The sequence below is a fragment of the Lissotriton helveticus genome, chromosome 8 (genome assembly GCF_964261635.1).
Source record: "Lissotriton helveticus chromosome 8, aLisHel1.1, whole genome shotgun sequence".
Lineage (NCBI taxonomy): Eukaryota > Metazoa > Chordata > Amphibia > Caudata > Salamandridae > Lissotriton > Lissotriton helveticus.
In genome coordinates this window covers 618,990,528-619,017,113 of record NC_136069.1, presented here as the reverse complement: position 1 = coordinate 619,017,113, position 26,586 = coordinate 618,990,528, and the positions used below count along the sequence as shown (strand labels likewise).

Genomic DNA, 26,586 nt, shown 5'->3' with positions numbered 1-26,586 from the left:
AAAATATTGAGTAAGGACAGTAGATGGTGGACCGTCCCACATCTAAATCTGACCAAAATATAATATGTGAATGGATGGTCTCCCATCCTCAAATAAGGTTCTGCTCCTTTACAGTTTTTAACCGCATCGCTGCGGCGGCTTTTCCCGCTGTGCGCGGTAATTTTAAAAATACCGCGTTACATGACGAGCTCGTCATGAGCGCACGGCAGGTTACGCTCATGACGAGCTGAGCTCGTCATCAGCCTGGAAGGGGTTAAAGAGATGCGGTTTAGAGATGATCCAGACATTCTTCCCCTAACGAGCTCTATTCTAGGAGGGCATTTAAATAAAAAATTTTTAAGTCCTTTATGTTTTTTAGCCAGTGAATTTCAGGCCAAAGATTGAGTGAGAGGCAGTCTGGTATAATTTCCCTATTCAGTCTCACTGCTGGTTTGTTGCAAATGGAAACCCATAAAAACAGTTGCCACTTTTATCTGTTTTCTACATACTTAAAATATGTAGAAGAGCAGCTGGGGTAGATTGTGGCAAGAGTAGCATGTGCCTTAGGGATCTATTCTTGGGTGTTTGAATACAGGATGTATAAACATAGCCCCAGATTCCTGCTCCAAAGGTCAGTGAGGTAATACATTTAGCATTTTAGAAAGGTAATCATCTGGGCCAGAGGTCTATGGTCTAATCGTGTTGCGATTCAGAGTACAGTTTCATGAGTCTACCCGAAGCACATCCTTCATTTAGTAAGAAGATTTGATTCCATCAGCTTGGAATCAAAAGTTAATCCAAGCTACTGTTCTGACCCTTAAGTTGCCTATGAGCATATTCCTTGGCTTTGTTTGTTTGGGCCAAGGGTCATGACATGTTTTGCTATATTTGTTACCAGTTCAAGATCTTTCATACAAGTCACACAACCCAGCTCATGGAGTCTTTTTGACATTCTTGCCTGAAGAACGGGGTATATGTTTACTACCAAGTATGTGTGTGCCATTATTAGTCTTTCACATCGTGCTGAGATGATTTATGTGCAGTATAAACAAAAGAACCAGGGTATTCCACAGGTGAATGACTCTATTAGAAAAAAAATCAATACATTTCCTTGTTGTCCTCAAAGAAATGCTTTTTTGGAGGTTTTCATTATTAACAGGATTTACAAAGCGCTCAGCTACCCGCTTGGGGTATCAATCAATCAATCAATCATGACATTTGTATAGCGCGCTACTCACCCGGAAGGGTCTCAAGGCGCTGGGGGGAGAGGGGTCCGTTACTGCTCGAAAAGCCAGGTCTTGAGCTGCTTCCTGAAGGAGAGATGGTCCTGGGTTCGCCGGAGGTGGATGGGGAGGGAGTTCCATGTCTTGGCTGCCATGTAGGAGAAGGATCTTCCATCGGCGGTGGCTCTGCGGATGCGTGGGACGGAGGCGAGGGGGAGGCTTGTCGACCGTAGCTGGCGGGTGGGCGTGTAGAAGGTCAGGCGGTTGTTGAGGTACTTGGGGCCCAGGTCGTGGAGAGCCTTGTGTGCGTTGGTGAGGAGTCTGAACGTGATCCTCTTGCTGACGGGGAGCCAGTGCAGGTCTCAGGTGGCCGGAGATGTGGCTGTGTCGGGGGATGTCCAGGATGAGTCATGCGGAGGTGTTCTGGATGAGCTGGAGTCTTTTCTGTAGTTTGGCTGTAGTTCCGGCGAAGAGGGTGTTTCCGTAGTCCAGTTGGCTGGTGACGAGTGCCTGGGTGACAGTCTTCCTGGTTTCGGTAGGGATCCATCAGAAGATCTTTCGGAGCATGCGCAGGGTGTTGAAGCACGATGATGAGACGGCGTTGACTTGTCTGGTCATCGAGAGGGAGGAGTCCAGGACGAAGCCCAGGTTGCGTGCGTGGTCTGTTGGCTTGGGAGTGGTGCCCAGGGCAGGTGGCCACCAGGAGTCGTCCCAGGCGGAGCGAGAAGATCCCAGGATGAGGACTTCCGTCTTGTCTGAGTTCAGTTTCAGACGGCTGTTCTTCATCCACTCGGTGACGTCTTTCATCCCTTCGTGTAGGCTGGTTCTGGCGGTGGCTGGGTCGTTGGTGAGGGAGAGGATCAGCTGGGTGTCGTCAGCGTAGGAGATGATGTTGAGGTTGTGTTGGCGTGCGATGGCTGCGAGGGGGTTCATGTAGAAGTTGAAGAGGGTGGGGCTGAGCGATGGTCCCTGTGGTACGCCGCAGATGACTTCGGTGGCCTCGGATCTGAACGGGGGGAGGTGGACTCTCTGGGTTCTTCCGGCGAGGAACGAGATGATCCACTCCAGTGCCTTCTCTTGGATTCCGATGTTGCTGAGGCGCTGCACTAGGGTGCGGTGGCAGACAGTGTCGAACGCTGCGGAGAGGTCCAGGAGGATGAGGCCAAAATAGTTTCAAAAAGGGGGTGGTGATGGACAGAGTATCTGAGTTAATCAGAACACTCCTACCCAGTCAACAGATCAGGGCTTGATCCATCACCGTTTTTTAGCTCACTGCACCATCCCAGTTCAGAACCTGGCTATATGCAAATTAGTCTGTCCCTGGCCCAGTGCATCATGGCAACAGGGCAGACCAAACTACCAAGCCAATTCTTCACTGGAAAGGAAACAAGCTTCCGGGGACCGGTTTCTGGCATTACAGCCGTCTTCGGCCCGGCTTGCTTGAATCCTGATGGTGCAGTGAGCAAGGGACTCATGTCTGAGCATACCCTTCCACACTTGTGGTGGCCAAAATAGTTTCAAAAAGGGGGTGGTGATGGACAGAGTATCTGAGTTAATCAGAACACTCCTACTCAGTCAACAGATCAGGGCTTGATCCATCACCGTTTTTTAGCTCACTGCACCATCCCAGTTCAGAACCTGGCCATATGCAAATTAGTCTGTCCCTGGCCCAGTGCATCATGGGAACAGGGCAGACCAAACTACCAAGCCAAGTCCAGTAAAGAATTGGCTTGGTAGTTTGGTCTGCCCTGTTCCCATGATGCACTGGGCCAGGGTCAGACTAATTTGCATGTAGCCAGGTTCTGAGCTGGGATGGTGCAGTGAGCTAAAAAACGGTGATGGATCAAGCCCTGATCTTTTGACTGGGTACGAGTGTTCTGTTTAATTCAGATGCTCTGTCCATCACCACCCCCACTTTTTGAATCAGGAGGATGAGGGCCGCTGTTTCCCCGTTGTCGAGCAAGGATCTGATGTCGTCAGTGGCTGCGATGAGGGCGGTCTTGGTGCTGTGGTTGGCTCGGAAGCCGGACTGCGAGTGGTCGAGGGATCCGTTCGTCTCGAGGAAGGCGGCAAGCTGTCTGTTGACGGTCTTCTCGATGACTTTGGCAGGAAAAGGGAGGAGCGAGATGGGGCGGAAGTTCTTGAGGTCGGTGGGGTCCGCAGTTGGTTTCTTTAGGAGGGCGCTGAGCTCGGCGTGCTTCCAGCTTTCCGGGAAGGTGGTGGTGTTGAAGGAGGCGTTGATGATGTCCCGGAGTTGGGGTGCGATGATGGAGTCGGCCTTGTTGAAGACGTGGTGGGGGCAGGGGTCGGTTGGGGATCCGGAGTGGATGGTGTTCATCGTGCGGGTGGTGTCTTCGGTGCTGACCGGGGTCCAGGCGCAGAGGGTGGTGGTGGGGGGCGTTGGCTCGGTGGTTGGGTGCGTGGTTGGTGTGCCGAAGCTGTTGTGTATTTCGGCAATCTTGCGGTGGAAGAACGAGGCGAGTGAGTCGCAGAGGTCTTGCGAGGGAGTGATGTCGTTGTTTTCGGCGCTGGGGTTGGAGAGCTCTTTGACGATGCTGAAGAGTTCCTTGCTGTTGTGGGCGTTGTTGTCCAGTCGTTCTTTGAATGCTGTCTTCTTGGTGGTGCGGATCAGCTGGTGGTGATTGCGGGTGGCGTGCTTGAGGGCAGTCATGTTGTCTGTGGTCTGGTCGATGCGCCAGGCTTTCTCGAGGGTGCGGCACTTCTTCTTGGAGTTCTTAAGTTCGTCGGTGAACCAAGAGGCTTTCTTGCAGCTGTATCTGCTGGGGGGGTCTTCAGTGGTGCGAGGTCGTCTGCGCAGTTGGTGATCCACTGTGTGAGGTTGCTGGCTGCTTCGTTGGGGTCCGTTGTTCTGGCGGGGGGGTTCTGGCTGAGGCAGGTGGTGAGCTGGTCGGCAGTGATCTTGTTCCAGTTCCTGCGAGGAGCCTGTTGCGGGTGGTGGTGGGTCGTGGTTTTTCTGAAGCTGAAGTGGGCGCAGCTGTGGTCGGTCCAATGAAGTCCAGTGGAGTGGCTGAAGGAGATCTACTTGCTGGAGGAGAAGACTGGGTCAAGCGTGTGGCCGACGTAGTGGCTGGGATTGTTCACCAGTTGCTTGAGTCCGAGGTTGGCGAGGTTGTCCAGCAGGGTGGTGGTGTTGCTGTCCTTGTTGTTCTCCAGGTGGAAGTTGAGGTCCCCTAGGAGGATGTAGTCGGCGGAGGGGAGGGCGTGCGGGCTGATGAAGTCTGTGATGTCTTCGCTGAATTGTGTGCGTGGTCCCGGGGATCTGTAGATGAGGGTGCCTCTGAGTGTAGTCTTGAGGTCGGTGTGTATCTGGAAGTGGAGGTGTTCGGCGGCGGTGAAGGTGTCGTCTGAGCTGGTAGTGATTCGGATGGTATTCCTGTGGACGATGGCGATGCCTCCTCCAGTCTGGTGACGCTGTCCCTCCGGGTGATCTTGTATCCGTCCGGAATTGCTATGGAGATGTTGGGCGCTGAGGAGGCGTTCATCCAGGTTTCCGTGAGGAAGGCGACGTCTGGTGATGTTGTGTCGAGCAGGTTCCAGAGTTCGACGGCATGTCTGTGGACGGAGCGGGTGTTGAGCAGGATGCACTTGAGGTGGTTGCTGCTGGTGCGCGGCTTGGCGGGTGCGGTGCAGTTCCGGAGGCAGGTGAACTTGCAGGCTTGGCAGGTGAAGGGTCCGTGGGTGCGTTTCGGGGTGGCTCGGTAGCAGGCGGGGGGTGGGCCGGCGTTGAGTGCGTTGAGGGTGGTGGTGTCTTAGGTCCGTCGTGAGGTCTGGCGTCGTCGGGGACCAGGGGTCCTGGCGCTGGGCGGACGCAGACGAGCTTGCCTTTGGCGCGCCTTCGGCGCACAATTGGCGCACATGCTGCGTGTGACCGCGGTCTCCATTTAAGGCGAAGTGGGAGGGAGGAGCAGCTGGGAGGCGGGGAGGACACAGAAAGAAAAGGGGGCGGGGAGCAGAGGGGGGGTCACACCAGGGGCACAAGTGGCAAGACGCTAACCTACAGAAAATAAAAACAGAGTTACAGTGCAATAAAAACGAGACAAAACAGAGGCACAGGAGGGCAAAAACGGAGTAATAACGAGCAGCAGCGAGGGGCACCGAGGTCAAGGGCGGACCTGAGGTGCTGGGCACAGACTGGCCTATAGCTGGAGGGCCGTGCGGCGTGGGGGTGTCCTGAGGTGCTAAACGTCAGGTCTTGTGCAGTCAGAACTAGCACCTCAAAATAACCTGGTCTTCAACTGTATTAGAAAGATTGTCAGTGAGGAACACCGTTCCAACTGTTCTTGTATGACATGCCCTGATAGGCTAACAACCGCCCTTCTATGCGAGACTGTGTCACTGTCTGAATAACGCACAGGGACAGTCCACTGGAGTGAAGAAGGCGGGATAGATGGTAGAGTTTGACGAATTCCTGTAAATAACGTGGAGCAACTGACAACAGGCACATGGATTTGAATTGAGTACATTTTCTACAGAGAGCCTGTGCAGCTCCTGTAAAATACCGGCTGCAGATGTCCGATTCGGGAGTCTATAAAGCTTCCTCACCTCTGCATTTTGGACCACCTGCCCTGGTCTAATGGAAGATTTATCCTTGTTCAACTAAAGCACATTGCTGTAGTCCAGTCTTGACATAATAAGTGCCTGTATCACTGCCTGTTGAGCTAGAAATGGTAGTAGCCAGATGATTTTACACAACCATTTCAAAACTGCAAAACCGGCGTCCTCTATCTTTATCATCTGAGGCTTTGACAGCTTGTTGTCCAACAACATGTCAGACATTGGGGTTTGCTCTCCCAAACTTATGTAATTGTGCTCGACCATAATAAAACCAGTATAGAATCTTAAATTGTATGAGCCTCAGGCATGATTTGATCGCTACCTCCTTATCTAGGTCACCCAGCTCGTTTTCACATTTAGCCCTCAATTTCTTCAGGGAGTCCTGCATGTTGTTCTTTATCATCTTGTAGCTATAAGAAACCACCTTTTCCTCTATTTCACCTAGGAGCAGCCTACCCTTGAATGGTGCATATTCAGGTAACTAGAGTGTCCAGACCTTCTGCCTTCCATGCATGTCTAAGCTGCATGCATTTGTAATACTGTGTGCCACTGAGTTGGTAATCATGCTGAAGGGTATAAAACCACCATCTTCAAGGTGATTACCAAGCTTAGATATCCCAATGAGGTCCCGTGTCCCAAAAGCTCTCAATTTTTTTAAGCCTCATCCCAGTCCTCAACGGGGTCTCTCGGGTGTTATTAGTTCCCCATACCTTTTCCCGCCTTGGACAAAACCTCCAATGTCACCGGGTCGCCTGCAACAGCCTTCGCGCCCCTTTCCTGCCCAAAATGGACTAGATTGGAACTGGGTCCTTTCTAGGGCATACATGGGGAGGTCACCAGTCACATATCCCCAGTCATTTATTACAATCTAATGAGCAGCCCAGTAATAAGCTCTGAGATCTCGGAGGACGATACCCCATTATAGTGATTGCGTTGTAACGTCATCAGTGCCACCTTGGGGTGCCCATCATTCCAGAAGTTTTTGGATCTCCATCTATTTTAGTAAAAGTCTCATCCGGGAATTTATGATGGTTGTTTTGAAGAATGTATACAAATTTCGGCATTGTGGTTGCTCTGCCCAATAATGTTAGTGGTAATGCCTTCCTGCAGTCTGTGTCAGCATGAAATTCCAACAGTACCCTCCGAAGGTTCTGGTCTAAGCTACGCTCTGTCTGGGATTCCATAAATTCCAAGGTATTCAATACTGTCCTTAACTACCAAAAATCTCCCCAGAATGGGCTACATATCGAGTTCCATTCTTGTTGGGTACAAGACCAATTTATCCCAGTTTATTTTATACCTGCATGGGCGCCATAAGTTTCAATTACCTGAAACACGACCCGGATCGTATTCTCCGGCTGTGTGACATTTGATGATTTCATCCACGTATAGCAAATATTTCTCATCCTCTGTGGCCCGAACGCCTTTAATATCTGCATGGTCGCGAACCAGGCAGGCTAGTGGCTCTAGCGTTAAGGCGAAGAAGGCGGGGACAGGGGACATCCCTGTTGCATCCCCCTTCCAAAGGTGAACTCCAAGGAGAGGATTCCATTTATTCGTACTGCGGCCACTGGCTCCTGATAAAGTAGCGCTATCCAGGTCAGGAATTTAGGGGCCAAATCAAAGTCTCTTTAAAGTTTGCATCCAGAGAGAGGATTACATGTGGGTCCGGGCATGAGTGGACTGTTGCCAAACAGTTACGGAGTCTGCAGAGACTGAAGCTAGTGGATCTACATGGCATGAAACCTGACTGATCCATATGAATCAAGGGGGATATAACTTCTATGAGCCTCGTGGCCAGTGCTGTTGCCAAAACCTTAGTCTCAACACTGAGCAGTGAGATCGGGCGATAGGAGCCACAACTCGTTGCTAGTTTTCTTTTCTTATGGATCACTACTGTCATAGCCTGGAGCAGATCTGGCAGCAGTGTCACCACCTCCTAACCTCTGAGTACATCTTAAGGAGATGAGGACCCAAGATCTTGGAGTTCCTATTAAAGAATTCGACTGGGAGGCTATTCGGGCCCGGAGTCTTCCCTGAGTTCAGCTTAGCTATAGCCACTTCTATTGCAATTTCCTCCTCCAGGGCCAAACAGTCCTCCCTTGGAAGGTTGACCATTTCACAGCGACTAAGAAGGATTTGATTTATTGGGTCCCAGCCAGAAGGCGCGCCCTATAAAACTCCTGATAATGTCTTGAAATTCTTCTATTCTCCCATCTGTGGTATAGGTTTCACCATTGTCTCCCACTATACTATGTACCCAATGGGCCTCTGCCTCTCGCAAGCCTAGCCATGCCATGAGCTTGCCAGCCTTAATGCTAGTGTCGTAGTGGTGTTTCGTTGCTTGAATCTTGTTTCTTGCTTCGTTTTTGTGCCAATGCGCGATACCGGTTACCAAAGAAAAGATCGAGGCCCTGCGTATTATCAAAGGCCACTGGATAGTACCATTGTATCTAGGTATCTAGAGTCACTTTGCTGTATTGTTAAAACCAGAATGGGTTACTGTTTGTGAGCCTTTTGTTATGATCCAGCGTGGGGAGCCAAGTTCATTGCACTAAACTGAGCTTCTAAGCCAGATAAAGTTGATTTTCCCAGTGGGCAAGGTATTTTGCCAGTGGGAGATACAATGTTGTCAGCATGGATTTTTTTAAAAGGGGTTCCTCCCCCAAAGGCGTCACAAGATCCATTGTTTTAAGAGCTTGTCACAAAGTGATGAAAAAAAGGTTCAAATTGAGTGTGTAGACTTCTCACAATAGCGTCTGTTAACCTGCAGGTCTGTATGGAAGCCTTAAGAGGGATTTTTCAAGAGGACGTGACTGGCCTAGAGTATTAGCTGGCATGATGAGGGGCAGACTAGCCGTAACATCCAAAGGGAAGGTCGAGCCATGAATCTGCAACTCCACTGTTAGGAGGTGGGGGCAACTGTTTTTTCCAAGGCTCCTGTTGTCGGAGAGGTGACCTTTCATTCGCCCGTTGTCAATATCCTTTTTTTACTGCGAGGGCTGTAAACAAAAATTAGGACGTAAAGGAGTGGCCCAGTCTGATCTCTATCCTGTTTTGAACAAGCATGGACAGACCTGTCCATGGCACAGTGGGAGATCTTGGTGCCTTTCTGCACTGAGCGAAGCAGTGCTAATGGATTTTGTTTTTTGTTGTCACTACTCCAGTTCTTGCAGGCAAAATGCACCAGCTAATGAGTAAGTGTGTTGCTGTTATTCTGCTTTTAACGAGGGCCTACTTTCTTGAAAGTACAGTAGCAGGGGCCCAGCTAGGCACCAGATAATCACAGCCTATCACATAGTGAGACCTCAGATCTTTAAACCCCTTTCTTGTGGGAATAGGGATTTGAATCGGGAAAGGCTCAACTTGTTGCTCAGTCCGTCTGTGCCATATGTTGAGAGATACTCTTGTTAAAGGAGATGAGTGCAATTCACAAGTTCGATGTGGGGATGGCCTTTCAATAATGTGATCTATAACACTCTGTTGCTTCTTTGTTTCCCTGTTTTCCAATATATTAGAAAGCATTGCTGTGTAACTTAAAGTAACATGTTTGGTTTAGCAAAGCCCGATCGCCTTTAGGAACCAGTAGCAAGCGGTGTTTGCTAGCTTACCACTCCAGATGAAACTATTGATAGCAAATTGGAATTGTTTGTTAGATGACATCGGCAACCGTATCCTTCTGGAACATATAGATAACTCAGACATATTTTATCTGTTTAACCTTTCCACCGGGAAAAGTGTTTCCGGTGCCGGTTTAGCAAATTTATTTTCATCTCCGTCAACGGTGGGTGCTATTAATGATCACCAACTGAGCTATGAAGGGGGATTTTTACACCTCGGTATAGGTAATGGCCTTGAGGGCTGGTCAGACCAGGTGGAGTGAGTGGAGATCCCTCCTCTGCTCATGGGTTGAGTTATGTACCATTGCTTCAGAAATAGCAATGTTTATCGTAATGCCAGAGACTACTTGGTAAAGATGAAGCGCTTCCAACAAACCGAATATGGAGCAGAGTGGATCAGAGTCGCTAACAGTGGAGTTGCAGATTCACGGCTCGACCTTCCCTTTGGATGTTACGGCTAGTCTGCTAACGAACACAGAAACCTTCTCTGGATTCCAAAGACCCTAATAATTTCAGACCCATATACAGGCTTCCTCTTCCAGCGATAGTGGCAGAAAAAATCATGAACGTACAACTAAGTACGTTCTTGTGTGAATCACAGGTGCTGAATTAATCACAATATGGTTTCAGATTGGGGCACAGCACCAAATCAGCCCTTATTAAATCTACAGAAGAGATTAGGACCATACTTGACCAAGAAGGCAAAGCAGTGATGATCATGTTGGATCTCTCTGCAGCATTTGATACTGTCCATCACTCTCTTTTGATGGACGGTATGAAGGAGATTGGAATTCAGGGTACTGCCTGGAAATTGCTAAAATCCTTTCTTTCCAACAGAATTCAAACTGTCGCTATAGGGGAATTCTCTCCCAAACCTTTCTCCCTGCCTTGTGCAGTGCCCCAGGGCTCTTCGCTGAGCCAGACGCTCGTTAATACCTATGTTTCATCACTGGCCCCTCTCATTGAATCCTTCGGTTTCTCTTTAACCTCCTATGCCGATGACTCCCAAATCGCGGTGTCACTGCTGCCAGGGGCAGTGATGAAGACAGCAACACGTCTTAAAGAATGCATGTCAGCTGTAGACGGCTGGATGGCACAAAACTGTCTGAAGCTAAACTCCGAAAAAACAAAAGTGATATTATTTGGTAACGACCCTAGCTTCTGGACTCCGACCTGGTGGCCAGATTCCCTGGGTCCCCTTCCTGTACCGAGGAACAAAGTAAAAAACCTTGGAGTTTGGATCAACAACAAACTCAGTTTCAGAGACCAGGTGAATGTGTTGATTTCCACCACCACCCACTCTCTCAGAGCATGCAGAAAAATAATACCTTTTTTACCAAAAGACAGTATTCAAACAGTAATCACCTCACTTTCCCTGTCAAGGTTAGATTATTGCAACGGGCTATACCTTTCCATGCAGGAGGGACTCCTGCACAAACTGCAGCTTCTTCAAAACGCAGCTGCTAGATTGATCACGGGCACTGCAAAATTCGCCTCGATCTCGGCTCAGATCAAAAACCTACACTGGCTGCCAATTAAAAAAAGGATCCAGTTCAAGGCACTGTGCCTTGTTCATAAAGCTCTACAGGGAACCAGCCCGGAATTCCTGAAAAAGAAATTTCTGTGATATATTCCAAAAAGAGTGCTACAGTCATCAGAAGCAAAACTAATAGCAGTACCCAGAGTGCGCAAAGCCAGCTGGGGAGGCAGAGGTTTTGTAACACATGCAGCAAAGGCTTGGAATGGCCTGCCGGTGCAAATTAGGTACATGACCGATCTTCTCTCCTTCAGAAAGGCTTTAAAAACCTGGCTTTTCTCCTCCTAATTATCTGTGCACTTTCCTCTCCCTCTAAGGCCTCAAAAGGACTCAACAGCGCCAGGACACCCATGGGTAACAGTGCGCTCTATAAATAGCTGTAACATAACATAGCATATGTTATCGGGAGTAATACAGTCCATTAAAAGCCTGCCTGGACGCATCTCCCCTCTCGGCGGGACAAGCGTGGTAGGAGCCGCCATTTTGCCTCGCCCTGGGGAGGGGGTTCCGCTCACCTCTGCCTTCAGCTACAAGTGAAAAATAGATTAGCCACAATAATAATGACATGCCTTTTGGCACAGTGGTAAAATGGTAGGTGGATGGCAGGGTATTTGCGGGATATTTTAAATGCTGATGCTCCCAGCCGTGGGAGCATCTTAAACAGCTACAGATCGGCGGCCATCTTGGTAATGACCTACTAAGTGCTGAAGGTCCTTGGAGTTTAATGGACCTACTCACTCTGGCGTGAAAGCCTTAGGGCGATGATCCTGGATCTCCTGTGCAGTGAAAAGTGCTCCACCTCTTGACCAATAAAGCGCTTCGCGGCCTGTGCCTTCTGGTTGTGGATTCTGCTCTCCCAGCAATTATGGCCTGGATCATTGGGGGCAGTCACCTCCTATACGTACCAAGGGCAGTGAGGGGAGAGGTGCAGGGAACCGCTCCAAAGCCTGCAGGCCCTCCCTAGTCTTGTTGATAAACAGTGCGTGTTAACTATTTGTTCAGGATCTTAATCGTGGGGGGACCCTGGGCGCCTCAGGGCCCACCAGTGATGCCGCTATACAGAGAGCGGTGGCTGCCCTTAAAACTTCCCTCCATCCACGAGGCGCCGATGTCTCAAAGCTCCCAAAGGCTGCAGGGAGAGGCCTCTTGTGACGGCGCTGGAGAAGGTTCCCATGCGGTATATGATGCGGAGCCGCCTCGCACAAAGGGGTGCTTGCCGTGCAGTGGAGTGGCGCGCAGCTAGCGTCAGTGTACCTATGTTTCCCGGCTGAGGACTCCGTCCCGAGATTGGCCCAGCCGTGGGGGAAGCCACAGGTCAGATTTGCGGGCCCTTCCCTCTCCGGCAGCACCCATACCTCTCTAATGGCGCAGACTGGCGGGTTCTTTGACGTGGAGTTTCCTCCCCAGGGGAGTCAGCCGGCAAAACAGTGCAGGGTGGGTCGCCATCAGATGGTAAAGCGGAGGTCGGCAACATTGCGGCTCACTTCTCCTGGCACCCAGGCGCGGTCCTGAGGCTCTCCATGCGCCATCTTCGCTTAATTATTTACAGTGTTGTCGCAGTTAACTTCTCGGCGATTCAGGATCGGAGCAATGCGATTTTGAGATCCAAATAATCCGCCAGCATTCCGATTGCGGGATTGTTGTTTTTGGAGGGATTAGAGCGCGAAAAGCTGGTGTGCGGGTTCACCAGGAATCTTCAGCTCCGAGCGGCCATCATGTGACCAAACCACTCGTTCAGAGTTCTCCCTCGAGGAGTTACAACAGTTGCAACTACTATTTACCAAGTGCTTGGTGTTGGTGGTGGCACCACTGTGTTGCAACATCATTCACATACTTCTGTACTTGGACGGCTGACTGATAGAGTTGCAGCCCACTGCAATGCCTAGCCCACTCAACATAGTGTCTGTTACCTAAATGCACCGAGGTTCACCATCACTGCAAAAAAGTTGCATCTCTATCCCCTCCAAATCAACTCATGTAGGGGATATGCTAAATAACACTACCGTCAAAGCCGACTCAAACCAATAGAGGGTGATGGCATTCCAAAGGGTGATGCCTCTTTTTCAGATATCATATCCCATCACAGCCAGAATGGCAATGAAAGTGCTTGGGGTGGTGGCTTCGTGCATAGCAGTAGTACCTCATGCAAAGTTTCACATTTGCCCACTACAGGAGTGTTTAGCATGGATATGGTCACAATCGGAGGATCAGAAGGAAGATCTCAACAGCAGGTGACCATTACCAAAGAATGGGCTTGGGGGCGGGGGACTTCAATCACATGATGATTCAAGGTACCTTGACACAGGAACAACATGGTTGCCACGTCCACTACCTGGTATTTGCCAATACTTAATGTACATGCTGCTCAGTTCAGTAAATCAAAATAGCTCCTTTAGTTCATGTAGGTACACATCAAGTAAACCATGAGCATTACCAATGTGAGCTACTCCTCATACCCACTGACTCCTAGACATAGGGACCACTTTAGTGTGTAGGAGCACATAGTCTCTCGCAATTTTAAGCTTCTTTTCTGAGTATTTTAAAAGATATTTAGCTTATTTTTAACTTACTCTAACTTGGTTCTGTCAGTGATTGTGAAAATATAATAGCAAATGATCATCATGGATGTATTTTTGTCTTGCAGGTTTAGTTACAGACTTGAAAGGACATTTTGTTACTCAGGTTGCAATGGGCAAAGCTCACACGTGTGCTTTGACAAAGAATGGGGAAGTTTGGAGCTTTGGTGTTAACAACAAAGGACAGTGTGGGAGAGATACAGGCTCCATGAGCCAAGGAGTAAAGGGTGAGCACCATGTTTAATGTCTCTATCATTTGTATTCCTGTGATTCTTGCTTATTTGTATTATGTATTAACGATTGTAAATTTGTTAACCTGCCGTGTTCGCCAATGACATGTACTAGAGCCTACTTGTAGGTGCTTTGTAGTTGAGGCTTGAGAATAGTGACCTACTTGTAAGGAGCTCTTTAACCCCTTCTATGCTAATGACAAGGTCAACTCGTCATGCAGTACCAGTGGAGCTGTGCTTATGACGAGCTGACCTTCTCATGAACAATGGGAAAAACGAGTATTCAGCACTGGAGAAAAATACCCTGTAGCATTGAAGGTGTTAAAGTGCTAATAGTTCACACACCCAGAGGTGTTTGCTACAGCCATTCTCACTTCTAGGGATTTATGTGAGACATTGTCATCTCACTTTCAGGATAAGAAATATGAAACCATAAGGAAACGTCTGCTTCCCCTGGGTGACCCTGAGCAGACGTTATTGGGGAGCACCAGTGTTCAAAACTCATCAATGAGATGACAATTTAGAAAGTGGAAAATACTATATACCTAATCCGTTCAGGGTCGCCTGACGATTATGCTATTGCAGGTGTTTGCTTCCTCCACCACACTATTTTGGTCTTAGTTAACAGAGATGCTCAACCTTTCTTTGAGGTCAGCAAGATTCCCAAAATTGTGGAAACATGCAAACGGACTCCCCTTACTTTAAAAAGCCTTCAGCCAACCCTGTGATTTTAGCCAGTTACCTATCTCTCTTCTGCCCTTTCCGGCTAATATTCTGGAGAGAATTATTAACAAACAACTATCCAGATATGTGGAGGATCATAATGTATTTCATCTTTCTCAGTCTAGTTTTAGGGCAGAACAGAGCACAGACTGCCTTTCTGGCTGTTACTTGCACAATCAGGTATATCCTGGTTGTGAGCGGTTCTGCTGCTCTCATTCTGTTAGACCTATCAACAGCATTTGATATGATCTCCCATTCTTTGTTAAACAAGCAATTGCAGAAGATAGGTCTTCGTTCAAGAGTACTGGCATAGAGCACTGATTTATTTATTTATTTTCTTTTTTTTTTAGCTGAAAAGAAATGCCTCAAGTCTTGTGTTTTCCACAATTCAGATTTCAGATCGAATATCACTTGTACAGATGGTGGGTTCCAGAGGGCTCTCCCCTTAGCCCCACCTTGTTTAATATTTACATGGCCCTGTTGGCTAATATAGTCCTGGAACTCGGCTTTGTGATACTGTCATAATCCGATGATACTTGGCGATTTCAACCATGAACCTAGATGATTCAGGCAGAATCAGCTTTCACGAGTGTCTGTAATTAGTGACCAGCTGGATGAATCAGAATGGTCTGCAACTAAACAGAGCCAAATCGGAAGTCATTCTGTTTTGAAAGGACAATAAGATCTAGTCATACGATTGATGGCCTATTGACTTAAGCACTCTGCCGCCCCTAAGATTGTGCGAAATGTCGGCATCCTCTTGGATGATACCCTTAGCATGAAAGTAAGTAACACTATCTATATGGCAGAAATGGTTATTTTCCACCCCACTAGTATAAATGAAGCAATTTTAATCTACTTGGTGCTTTAACTCCAGGGTCGGACTGTCCCTCAGCCCCCTAACCCACAAATAAGAATAATAACCTCCCTAGGATTAAGCACTCCACAATCCAGTCCAATTTTCGCACTAGTCAATCACATATTACAGAAACATGTTCTCAAATGTCCATAATGTAGTCATCATCCGTGTGAAAGGTCCAATAAGGAGACCTACATGCTCTTGATTAAAAAAATATTTTCGAGGCATATGAGCTTCGGATTACACACTATGCATAGATGGCCACCTAGTGTTGGGCCCGGATGTTTGCAGTTTGTTTTGTTGTAGAAAAGTCTTTGGAAGTCACGGGATAGGTGACTTCTCCTTTGGATGATACTGCGCATGGGCATCGGCTCCATCCCCAGATTGTTTTTCGCCATTAGGGAAGTGATGGAGCTGTACTAGAGGTAGTGATGTCCATGTGATTTGTAACTAATTAAGATAATACTGGAACAAATAAAGGTAGCCGGGTGGGCGTGTGTAACTCTGCAGCTCTACATGCCAAGAACAGATGCATACTGGTAAGTACCATTTTCCGTTGCATATGAGCTGCAGATTACACACTATGCATAGATTGTATAGCAGTACCCACACCTAGCGGCAACCACCAGTATCTGTTGCAGTTGTTTGAAACAGTGTTTTTAGGTGTGGGTACTGCTATACAATCTATGCATAGTGTGTAACTCTGCAGCTCTGAACATGCCAAGAACAGATGCATACTGGTAGGTAGCATTTTCCTTATTCTTCATTTATTCATACAAAGATAGACGACAGCCCAGCAAATGCGTATCGTCTCCACGTCCTGACTTCATCCGGGATTGTTACTTCTGTTCATTCATAGTAATTGTCAAACAATTTGCCCACAAGTGTTTCTTAAAACCATGGAAAATCCCTGCATTCCATTCAAGTTGGTATAACCATCGGCCTTCCATTGGAAAGCTTTTAATAAAATTACTGGTAGTAACTGTCTTTTGTGTTGAGGTGGTTGGTTTTCTACTCCAATATCAAGTTTTAATTATCTCCAAGCTAAAAGATTGTTTCCAAAATATAGACTACCCAGTATCATGAAGGTAAGTATATGTGAGTTTAATTGTATTTACATTCTTAACTCCACATCTGTTAATCTTGAATATGTAGATCCCTTTAAGGTACATAGATGCGAAGTTAAGAAAAGTACATCTAAACTTACTTATTCACTTGTTCATGATGTTGTATTAGTCAGTATTCTGGATATGATATTTTGGCATGATGCAATATTTTGTCACTAGAAGTCATTAGTAGCTCTGAACTTTTGTTATTGATTTGAAGGCGCTCTTGTTATAGCAAAGGTTGGAGACCCTTGGCCTATGCGAACTCTGTGAAATTGACAGCATTAGTTGCTGGGCAGAGCAAAGAGGTTTATTGGGTGTGTGTCTGTTAGAACAGTATATGATGAAAACAGAAGAAGAGCTAAAAATAAGGTGTGCAATGCAGAGGATTTTAAAGAAAATGTGAGCATAAATAGGTAGCCACTGCTAAGATTTCAGAATGGGAAGAGACTGGCTAAAATGGGGTGCCAGGGTTACGAGTTGGTATCCTGGCTCTGTTTTGCTTGCAAACAGTAAGACACAGGAAGTTTATGCCAAAGGTGGAACCATGACAATAGTCCAGTCTGCAACCAGTCAGCAACATAACAGCAGTTGCAAGCATCATAATAGAGAAGACTGTGTATTTTATAAAATTACAGGAAGATACCACTGAGAAGACCTAGCAATGCATTTAGAGAGTTAACAGTTTTGATGCCAAAATTCTTTATGGAATGGGTGATATTGGGGCAGAGGTTGAAATCCAGTGGCCAAAGGTCAGCCTGACCATCACAATTTCAGTCTCTGTTTGATATTGAGTGGTGAACCATCCAAAACCCCAATTCAGAGAGACAGCACTTTTGTGAAAGATTGTGAAAAAGATCACTCAGTCTGAGTACGATCCGAATGTCCTCAAAATCACACTAAAATGTATATTAAATAAGAGGTTGAGAGTAGCCAGAGGTCTGAAATGTAGATTAAAAGGCAGGGGACAGGGAGCAGATCGTTGAGCCACAGTTTGTGTGTAGAAGAGAGAAAATGGCCAAGGGTGACTTTCTGAGCACGCCCTGCAAGACACAAACGGAACCAGTGCAAAACAGTGCCACTAATACCGGTTGCACAAAGTTCCTTCAGGAGTAATGTGTGGTCGACTTTATCAAAAGCTGCAAAATAAATCTAAACTGTAGACGTCCGCTGCAAGACAGATTGCATCAAGAACATAATAAAGAACGGACTCTACCAGATATGGAACTCTATTTCCAATGCGCCCAGGTGCATTTTGCTGCATATTGGTTGAACCTGCCACATTACGTGCCCCACCTGGTGGTGGAGCAGGTATATACGTCCCCTGTGCCGATCACAGTGTGTTTGGGCTTCTATTCCAGGGTGTTATGGAGGTGCGAGCCCAACGACGGTAGATTACACAAACAAAGCGTGTCATAATCTTGCAAAGCGCGTACGGGCGCCAATTCTGTATTCCCTCAAACTAAGGAGGGTGTAAACAAATGTTGTGCAGGGTTGGGAAATTGACATGGGGGGATCTGTATGATCATGGCAACTTCTGCACACGGGAGAAATTCTTTGGAGAACGCCAGCCAACCCCTATTGATCTTTCTGTATGTCCGCTTGCGACAAGATGTAAGGAATGCCACGCCGGATTTCCCTGCTGAACCTGAGATAATGGCCCGCTCCATCAATTCTTACAAAGCACCACACCTATGCATGTGGTATCCACGTTGTATCACTCCACCAAAGCAAACAGCAGGGATGGGAGTTGGAGCTCGAGCACTCGTGGGAGGCTGACTTGGGGTTCCCTATAAGTGATGTTCAGTGGTTATATTGCTGGCAGCAAACTGGGAGTGTCGGCAAGTAGCAGATTACGCATCATTCACTTCAAATATTTGCATAGAATATATTACACCCCAACCAAACTACATTGCTTCCAACTTCGTGACACTGATTCCTGTGATAGATGTGGCGGGGGGAGCGGGGTTCTTGCATCTGGCCTCGGAGTGCGAGGCTGTTCAGCAATACTGGACAGAACTGTTGGAGGCTTTGGGGCAGATGATAGGGGCCCCTATCCCAAACACACTACTGGTAGCGGTGCTAGGCTACACCGCAGACCTAGAGGTAGCCTATAGGAAATATGCGTCATTGGGACAACAACTGGCCAACCGTAAAAAAGCTTGTAAATGAGGGAGAGCTCCTAAATTTAAGGATTGGATGCAGGATCTTGTGTATTGTCAGGATCATTTATCAGCCTATGCTGAGTTGATGCCTCTTACTTCTCGACCAAGTGATAAATGGGATCCCTTGTGAAACTATTTCACGATGCGGTGTCCCGACCCAGATAAACCCGAATGAGACAATCCAGAATTACCCTGTCTAGGATCCTTGGAGAACACTGCCACTGGGGTGGCTGATCCATATGTATTATATTACTGCGGGAGCCAAAGCTTGCGAACTGTAATAAGGTACAGGCACACCTATGTGATTGTATGATACAATGGGGAAATATCTACTGTATAGAACTTTGCTGATGTACATGACAAACTGTATGGTGCAGACTATATTAGAACGGACTCTGCCATCATATACATCTGCCGCCTGCTTAAGCATCGTCCAGAATATTATAGAAAACTGGCAGTCTACAATGGCTGCAATGATTTTTTCAGTGACTGTAAGAAGAGAAATTGGTCATCATTTAGAGTTAAAGAGGGTTTTCCCCCCAAAGGGCGCGGTGGGGGCAGCTTTGAATGAGGTAGGAACTTTGCGGTATCAAAGAGATGAGTTTAATATCTTTAAAAGACAATGAGTCAAAAATATCTTTGAGATGAGAAAAAGGTAATTGGAATATGATAAGGAAAACTAGATTTTCAGGAAACAAGAACATGATACAAGGTTACTCAAGTGACTGCAGTCAGTTAAAATCGAAGTAAAAGGGGATGTAGTAATTATGGAAGGAGGATTAATCTGAAGCTCTTAAACAATGGTATATCGAGTGCTAATTTTCGAAGCAAAATAATGTGAAAGTGTAGGAAAGTATTACTTTATGACATGGTTACCCCCACTTTTTGCTCACCGGTACTGATGCTTTTGATTGGAAGTTTACTGGGTCCCTGCCAATCTGGTGCCAGTGCTCTTTCCCTAAAACAATACAAATGTTGATTGTACCCTAATTGGCAAGAACTTTAGCTATCTTGTGAAACCCTGGTAAACGGTACCCATGGTACTCGGCATAGGTACAGCAGAGGCTGCAGCATGTATTATGCCACCCAAAGGGACTGACATACAAACTGCATGTAGACTGCCATTGCACGATACTGGAAATGGTGCAAGCAATGTAAAACACAAAATTATCCATTACCAGTGTGCAGTGCCAAAGTACCTTACATGTGCTAAATGTAAGTCTCCCCTACAGAGCCCTAAGACAAGTTGCATGTGAGGACACATTTGCCTGAGTAGATATGCCCCTGTGATGCCTAGATGTATTGCTAGTCATTGCAAGGGCTCACAAAGCCATTTTAAAGGTATGTACTGGGCTATGGTCATTACAAGTTACATAATGGTGCCACTGTAAATAATGGTGTTTGGTATCAAACACCTTGTTTTAATAAATCTGTTCTGATGTCAGTATCAGAACCTTAGTGTGTTGGCTGACTGGTATCTTCCAGCTTCCACCACAGACTAGTTTATGACCCCCTGCAAGTGGGAGCCCATGCTCCCAGAGGTCAAGACCAATGCCTGCTCGGAATAAGGTGTTATCACCTTCTCTGGCAGACTGGCTAGCGTTTTAACATCTCACAATAAGGAGCTACAGAGGGAAAAGAATTGATCAGGTCACCCTCCACTCAATTTGTCCACACAAAGCAACCAAACCTGATCAATGCGGGCACTGCCTCTCAATCTCTTTCCGAGAGGATATGGGAATTAATTTCATACATCCAACCAACAACACTTCATTTTGTCACAGGTATTGTCTCCACTCGTTCAAGCCCGACTTTTTTCAATTTAAAACAACCTTCAAATTATAAGTCACTGTGTCTATAACAAATACCCTCCACTTAAACAGGTGTATAAGAAACTAAAATTTGTGAAAAAATAAGATAGTACCTCGCGTGCGCTACACCATAGGAGCATGCTGGTTGGTTCTCACCAGTTGTGTCGACGTTTCTCATCATCGGTAACTATCCCGCATGAAACAAAATATAATAAGTGTCCAGAAAAAACAGTGAAAATATTGTGTTTCGTGTATACCACACACACCAATCAACCCCGTTTAAAATTGAGATCGGCCCATGCGCTAGGTACCAACCTTATTGATCCTTTCTCAGAAGACACTTGTGTTGTCCAAATTCGCATGTGCAGACGGCGTTGTCGCCCAATTGTTTCACCAGTGTTTATTGATTGTAAATAGCTGTTTACCAGTAGAAATGCTGGTTGAATAATGAAAGCGATAGGTCACCTTTAAGGCAGTTGTATATTTTGAAAGGGCGGTCTTTTACCCCAAGTTCATGTTGATGTTTGTTATAGCTTCTAGCAAATAAATGGTACAAAAGGGGGTGGTGATGGACGGAGCATCTGAATCAATCAAACACTCACACCCAGTCAAAAGATCTGGGTTTAATTCATCACCGTTCTTTAGCCCACTCTGCCACCCCAGTTCAGACATGGCTATATGCAAATCAGTCTGACCCTGTGCCTCATGGAAGCAGTCCAGCCCGAACTGCCAAGCCATGTCTTCCCTGGACCGGAAACAAGCTTCCGAGGACCGGTTTCTGGCATTCCAGCCGTCTTCAGCCCGGCTTGCTTGAACCCAGTGGCAAAGTGAGCAAGGGACTCACGTCTGAGCATACCCTGCCACACTTATGGCGGCCAAAAGCGGTACAAAAGGGGGTGGTGATGGAGGGAGCATCCGAATCAATCAAACACTCACACTCAGTCAAAAGATCTGGGTTTAATCCATCACCGTTCTTTAGCCCACTCTGCCACCCCAGTTCAGACATGGCTATATGCAAATCAGTCTGACCCTGTGCCTCATGGGAACAGTCCAGCCCGAACTGCCAAGCCATGTCTTCCCTGGACCCGAAACAAGCTTCCGAGGACCGGTTTCTGGCATTCCAGCCGTCTTCAGCCCGGCTTGCTTGAATCCAGTGGCAAAGTGAGCAAGGGACTCACGTCTGACCATACCCTGCCAAATGCTGGAATGCCAGAAACCGGTCCTCGGAAGCTTGTTTCCGGTCCAGGGAAGGCATGGCTTGGCAGTTCGTGCTGGACTGTTCCCATGAGGCACAGGGTCAGACTGATTTGCATATAGCCATGTCTGAACTGGGGTGGTAGAGGGGGCTAAAGAACGGTGATGGATTAAACCTAGATCTTTTGACTGGGTGTGAGTGTTTGATTCAGATGCTCCGTCCATCACCACCCCCTTTTTGTACCGCTTTTGGCCGCCATAAGAGTGGCAGGGTATGCTCAGATGTGAGTCCCTTGCTCACTTTGCCACTGGATTCCAGCAAGCCGGGCTGAAGACGGCTGGAATGCCAGAAACCGGTCCTCGGAAGCTTGTTTCCGGTCCAGGGAAGGCATGGCTTGGCAGTTCGAGCTGGACTGTTCCCATGAGGCACAGGGTCAGACTGATTTGCATATAGCCATGTCTGAACTGGGGTGGCAGAGTGGGCTAAAGAACAGTGATGGATTAAACCCAGATCTTTTGACTGGATGCGAGTGTTTGATTGATTCAGATGCTCCGTCCATCACCACCCCCTTTTGTACCTCTAGCAAATAAATGGCAGTGCTGATGGAATAGCATTACATGTCATACTTGGTTGTGATTGAATTATGGAACATGACAATAAAAATGGTAGAAAGTTGTAGGCTCAAAGAAGATTGGGTAGTTTGCTTCTCTAGATGGTGCCACAGTGGACATGGCACCAAAGCACTGAGAAATATAGGTATGGTAAAAATCAAAACTTGAAAAGGTTATTTTAGGAGCTATGAGTTCCGGTATACGAGCTGAATGTTGGTAGCGGAGGTTGCAAAATCTACCTACAAGGGAGCCTCCAGTCTATTATCATGAATAATAAAGCCCAGAATAATAGTCAAAGAATAAGGTGATGTAAAGGAAATAATTCTGTCAATTAAATGATTGATAAATATTACCAGGGACATGAAAATATAAGCATGGCATTAGTGAGAATGTAGATTATTAGTTGGGGTGGATGGTAGTCCACCGCAAGTTATAGCGCTGTTTTTGTTACGTCCAGTAAAGGTTTCAGTAATTGAAACCAGAGCTCAAACCCTGTGTGAGAAAGTGCCTCTTTTTACATGAAAACCCCCTACTTTTTGCCTGGTTTTCGTGTGGTTTTGATTGTAGTGAACAGGGCCCCTACCAACTCCACAATTGGTACTACTGCCCCCCTAGTAAATGGTACCTTAGGTACCTAGGGCCTGGGGGTGAAGATGGTCCCTTGGGATCCCCTCACTAGAACCATGCCACTGCCTTCAGCTGGCATGCCCCTTTGAGGTGGAAAACAGAGTCCTCATGGTACCCTGCCTGGGTGTCCCCTGTAAACCTACCAACCCTGGTGTGTTCACTAACTGGCATTAGGCAGCCTGCCACACTCAGACATGTTTCTGGACCCCTGGGTGGAGAGCCTCTGCTCTCTGGGGCTGGATACAATGCACATCCTGGGCAGAGGTGTCACACCTCCTCCCCCAGGATGGGCCAGTGCTTGAAGGGGAAGCTTCTAAGGCCTTTGTAATGCGATGCCCAACCTCTGCTGTTAGCAGCCGATGGCAGTCCCCGGTTTACACCCACACCTTGGGCAGGAAAACTGTCAGGAAAACCTAGAAGAATAGGAGATGTGCCAACCTCTGCCAACTCCACCTCACAATTGGGGTAGGCGAGGTGAAGCACATCTTTCAGTCCCCGCTATCTTGAAGATAGGGAGACCACTCCAATTGGGGCTAGGTCTCTGCCACTCCCACTGGAGTGTCGCATAATTGAGGGTGTGGCCCCCCCCCCAACCCCAGGTAAGGTGCCCATTGGCCCTACCTGCTACTCCCTTAAAAATGCCCATACATTTAGTATTTAGGTGCCTCCCCCAGACCTGGAAACCAGATCTGCGACGACCTAAAAAGAAATAAGACCTCTCTGCAGAGAAGACTGAAAACAATGACTGCCTTTGCCTCAGCTCTACCGGCCTGTCTCCAGCTTTGACGAATCCACGACCTCTGAAAACCTGGTAGGACTACTGCCTTAGAAAAAGACTCAAATCTCCCGTAGACAGCGGACCTGTCCAGAAGCAATCAACTTTAAGGACTCCTGTACCCTCTGGATCCGTGAGTCCTGGCCACTCTGTACCTGACGCCCATGGCCCCAGTCTGAGTGGCTTACCTATTTAGTGAAGTCTCCCCAACGATCCTGACAGCGAATCTAGCGTTGGCTGACCTCTCCTGGATTCCATGACGACACCTGCAGTGTAAATGCAGAGGCTCCCTCCTGACCGTGACTGGCTCTGGTAAGAAGACTCAGTCGAAAGGCACCCCACGTCTCCTTCAACCACACCACCAAACTCCACTGGACCAACCATCGCTGCATCCACTTCACCCTCAAGAAGCCCACCGCGCCCAACAGATGCCTCACCGATGCTGGCGCAAAGTCACCGAAGACTAGCTAACCACCACCCTCTCCCAGAACCCACCCACCAACCCCACCAATCCCGATTCTGCTGAACGCAACCTCAGACAGTGGATCGTCGACTGCGCCAACACTCTCACCCCGTTCAAGAAACCCTCCAACAGTCACACCAGCAAGAAAGCCAGCTGGTTCACCGAAGACATCCAGGCCTCCAAGCAAACCTGCCGAAAACTGGAGAAGAACTGGCTCCGTGAACGAACTCCGGACAGCTACGCAGCCCACAAGAACGCCACCAGCAGTCACCATCACCTCATCAGATCTGCCAAAAATGCCTCCTTCAAAGACCGCCTAGACAACAATGCACACAACAGCGAAGAGCTCTTTAACATCGTGAAGGAACTCTCCAACCCCAACTCCAACGACATCCCACCCTAGCAAGACCTGTGCGACTCACTAGCCACCTTAATCCACCGCAAGATCGCAGACATCCACGACAGCTTCAACGCCACGACTGCCCCTACAACCACTGAGACCTCTGCCCCCACGACCACCTCCCGCACCAACCGCCTGCTCTCCTGGACCAACATCAATGACGACACCATCAAGATCATGAACCCCATCCACTCCGGATCTCTGTCAGACCTATGCCCACACCACATCTTCAACAAAGCCAGCACAACCATCGCACCTCATCTCTGGAAAGTCATCAACATCTCCTTCGAGACAGCAACCTTCCCGGAGAGCTGGAAGCACGCAGAGATCAACGCCTTACTCATGAAACCCAAGGCTGACCCCAAGGACCTCAAGAGCTTCCGTCCCATCTCCCTGCTTCCGGCGAAGGTAATTGAGAAGACCGTCAAAAACAACTGACCCGCTACCTCGAGGAGAACAGCATCCTGGACCCCTCCCAGTCCGCGTTCTGCAGCAACCACAGCACCGAAACTACCCTCATTGCGGCCACTGATGACATCAGGACCCTGCTAGACAATGGAGAAACAGCGGCCCTTATCCTCCTGGACCGGTCAGCCGCCTTCGACAAGGTCTGCCACCGCACACTTCGACCACGCCTCCACGATGTGGGATCCAAGAGAAGGCCCTGGACTGGACCACCTCCTTCCTCTCCGGCAGAACACAGAGCGTCCGCCTCCCCTCCCCTCCTTCCGCTCCGAAGCCACCAAGATCATCTGTGCCGTACCCCAGGGCTCATCCCTCAGCTCAACGCTGTTTAACATCTACACGGCACCTCTCACCCATGTCGGCCGACTGCACGAACTCCACATCATCTCCTACACCGATGACACCCAGCTGATCCTCTCCCTCACCAAAGACCCCCACACCACCAAAACCAACCTCCCTGAAGGAATGAAGGCCTTCGCCAAATGGATGAGAAATAGTCGACTGAAGCTGAACCCAGACAAGATGGAGGTACTCCTCCTCGGATCCACCCCTTCGGCCTGGGACGACTCCTGGTGGCCGACCGCACTGGGAACAGCTCCAACACCTACCGACAACGCATGCAACCTAGGGGTCATCCTCGACTCCACCCTCTCCATGACTAAGCAGGTCAATGTCGTCTCTTCCTCCTGCTTCAACACCCTCCGCATGCTCCGCAGGATCTACAAGTCATCCCCACCGAAACAATAAGAACGGTCACCCAGGCCCTCGTCAGCAGCAGGCTGGCCTACGGAAACGCCCTCTACGCAGGAGCCTCGGCCAAACTCCTGAGACTGCTGCAACGCATCCAGAACGCCTCTGCACGCCTGATCCTCGACATCCCTCGCCGCAGCCACATCACACCCCACCTGAGAGACCTGCACTGGCTCCCCATCAACAAGAGGATAACCTTCAAGCTCCTCACCCACGCACACAAGGCACTCCACACCACCGGACCAGCGTACCTCAACTGACTCAGCTTCCACACCCCCACCGCCGGCTTCGCTCCACCATCCTCGCCACAGTCCCCCGCATCCGAAGAGTGACCTTCGGCGGCAGATCTTTTCTCCCACCTCGCCGCCAAGACCTGAAACTCCCTCCCCACCCACCTACGTCAGACCCAAGACCTGCTGACCTTCAGAAGACTCCTCAAGACTTGGCTTTTCTTTTTTTTTTCTTTTTTTTAAATTTTTTTATTAAACCTTTATTTGTACAGAAAGGATATACAAATCTGGGCCTACAACCAGTTCGGCCGGCCACGACACGATAGAGTAATCAAGAAATCCAGAAGGAAAATATACAGAATCAATCCCACTGGTGCGCAATCAATACAGCCCAAAAAAAGGGGAGGGGGGGGGGGGGAAGGATCAGGACGGCCCGCATACAGGAACAAAGAAGGTTAATTTTTATAATATTACAATAAGGAGTATAACAGGCTCGGTTACAGCATAGATGAATCCGGGTTCCCAAAGCAAATCAGTGGCTACAAAAAGTCTAAGGGGCAGCAACGCGGAGGAGTGGCACTATAGTATACTTCAGTATGAAAACAGATGCGGTTAACACATATCAATATTCAATTAGACTCATCTTATACACATCCACCACCCAGT

At 48.1% G+C, this 26,586-nt stretch overlaps 1 protein-coding gene across 5 annotated transcripts in view; it reads left to right on the top strand.

Moving 5' to 3' along the window:
- The window catches only part of MYCBP2 (MYC binding protein 2), a 1,909,483-nt gene that overhangs the window by 298,293 nt on the left and 1,584,604 nt on the right, over positions 1-26,586 (top strand). For all 5 annotated transcript variants that reach the window (XM_078657470.1, XM_078657469.1, XM_078657471.1 and 2 more), the window contains exon 14: positions 13,579-13,737. In XM_078657470.1, the coding sequence (XP_078513596.1) occupies positions 13,579-13,737 (159 nt within the window). The remainder of the gene's footprint in view (positions 1-13,578; positions 13,738-26,586) is intronic.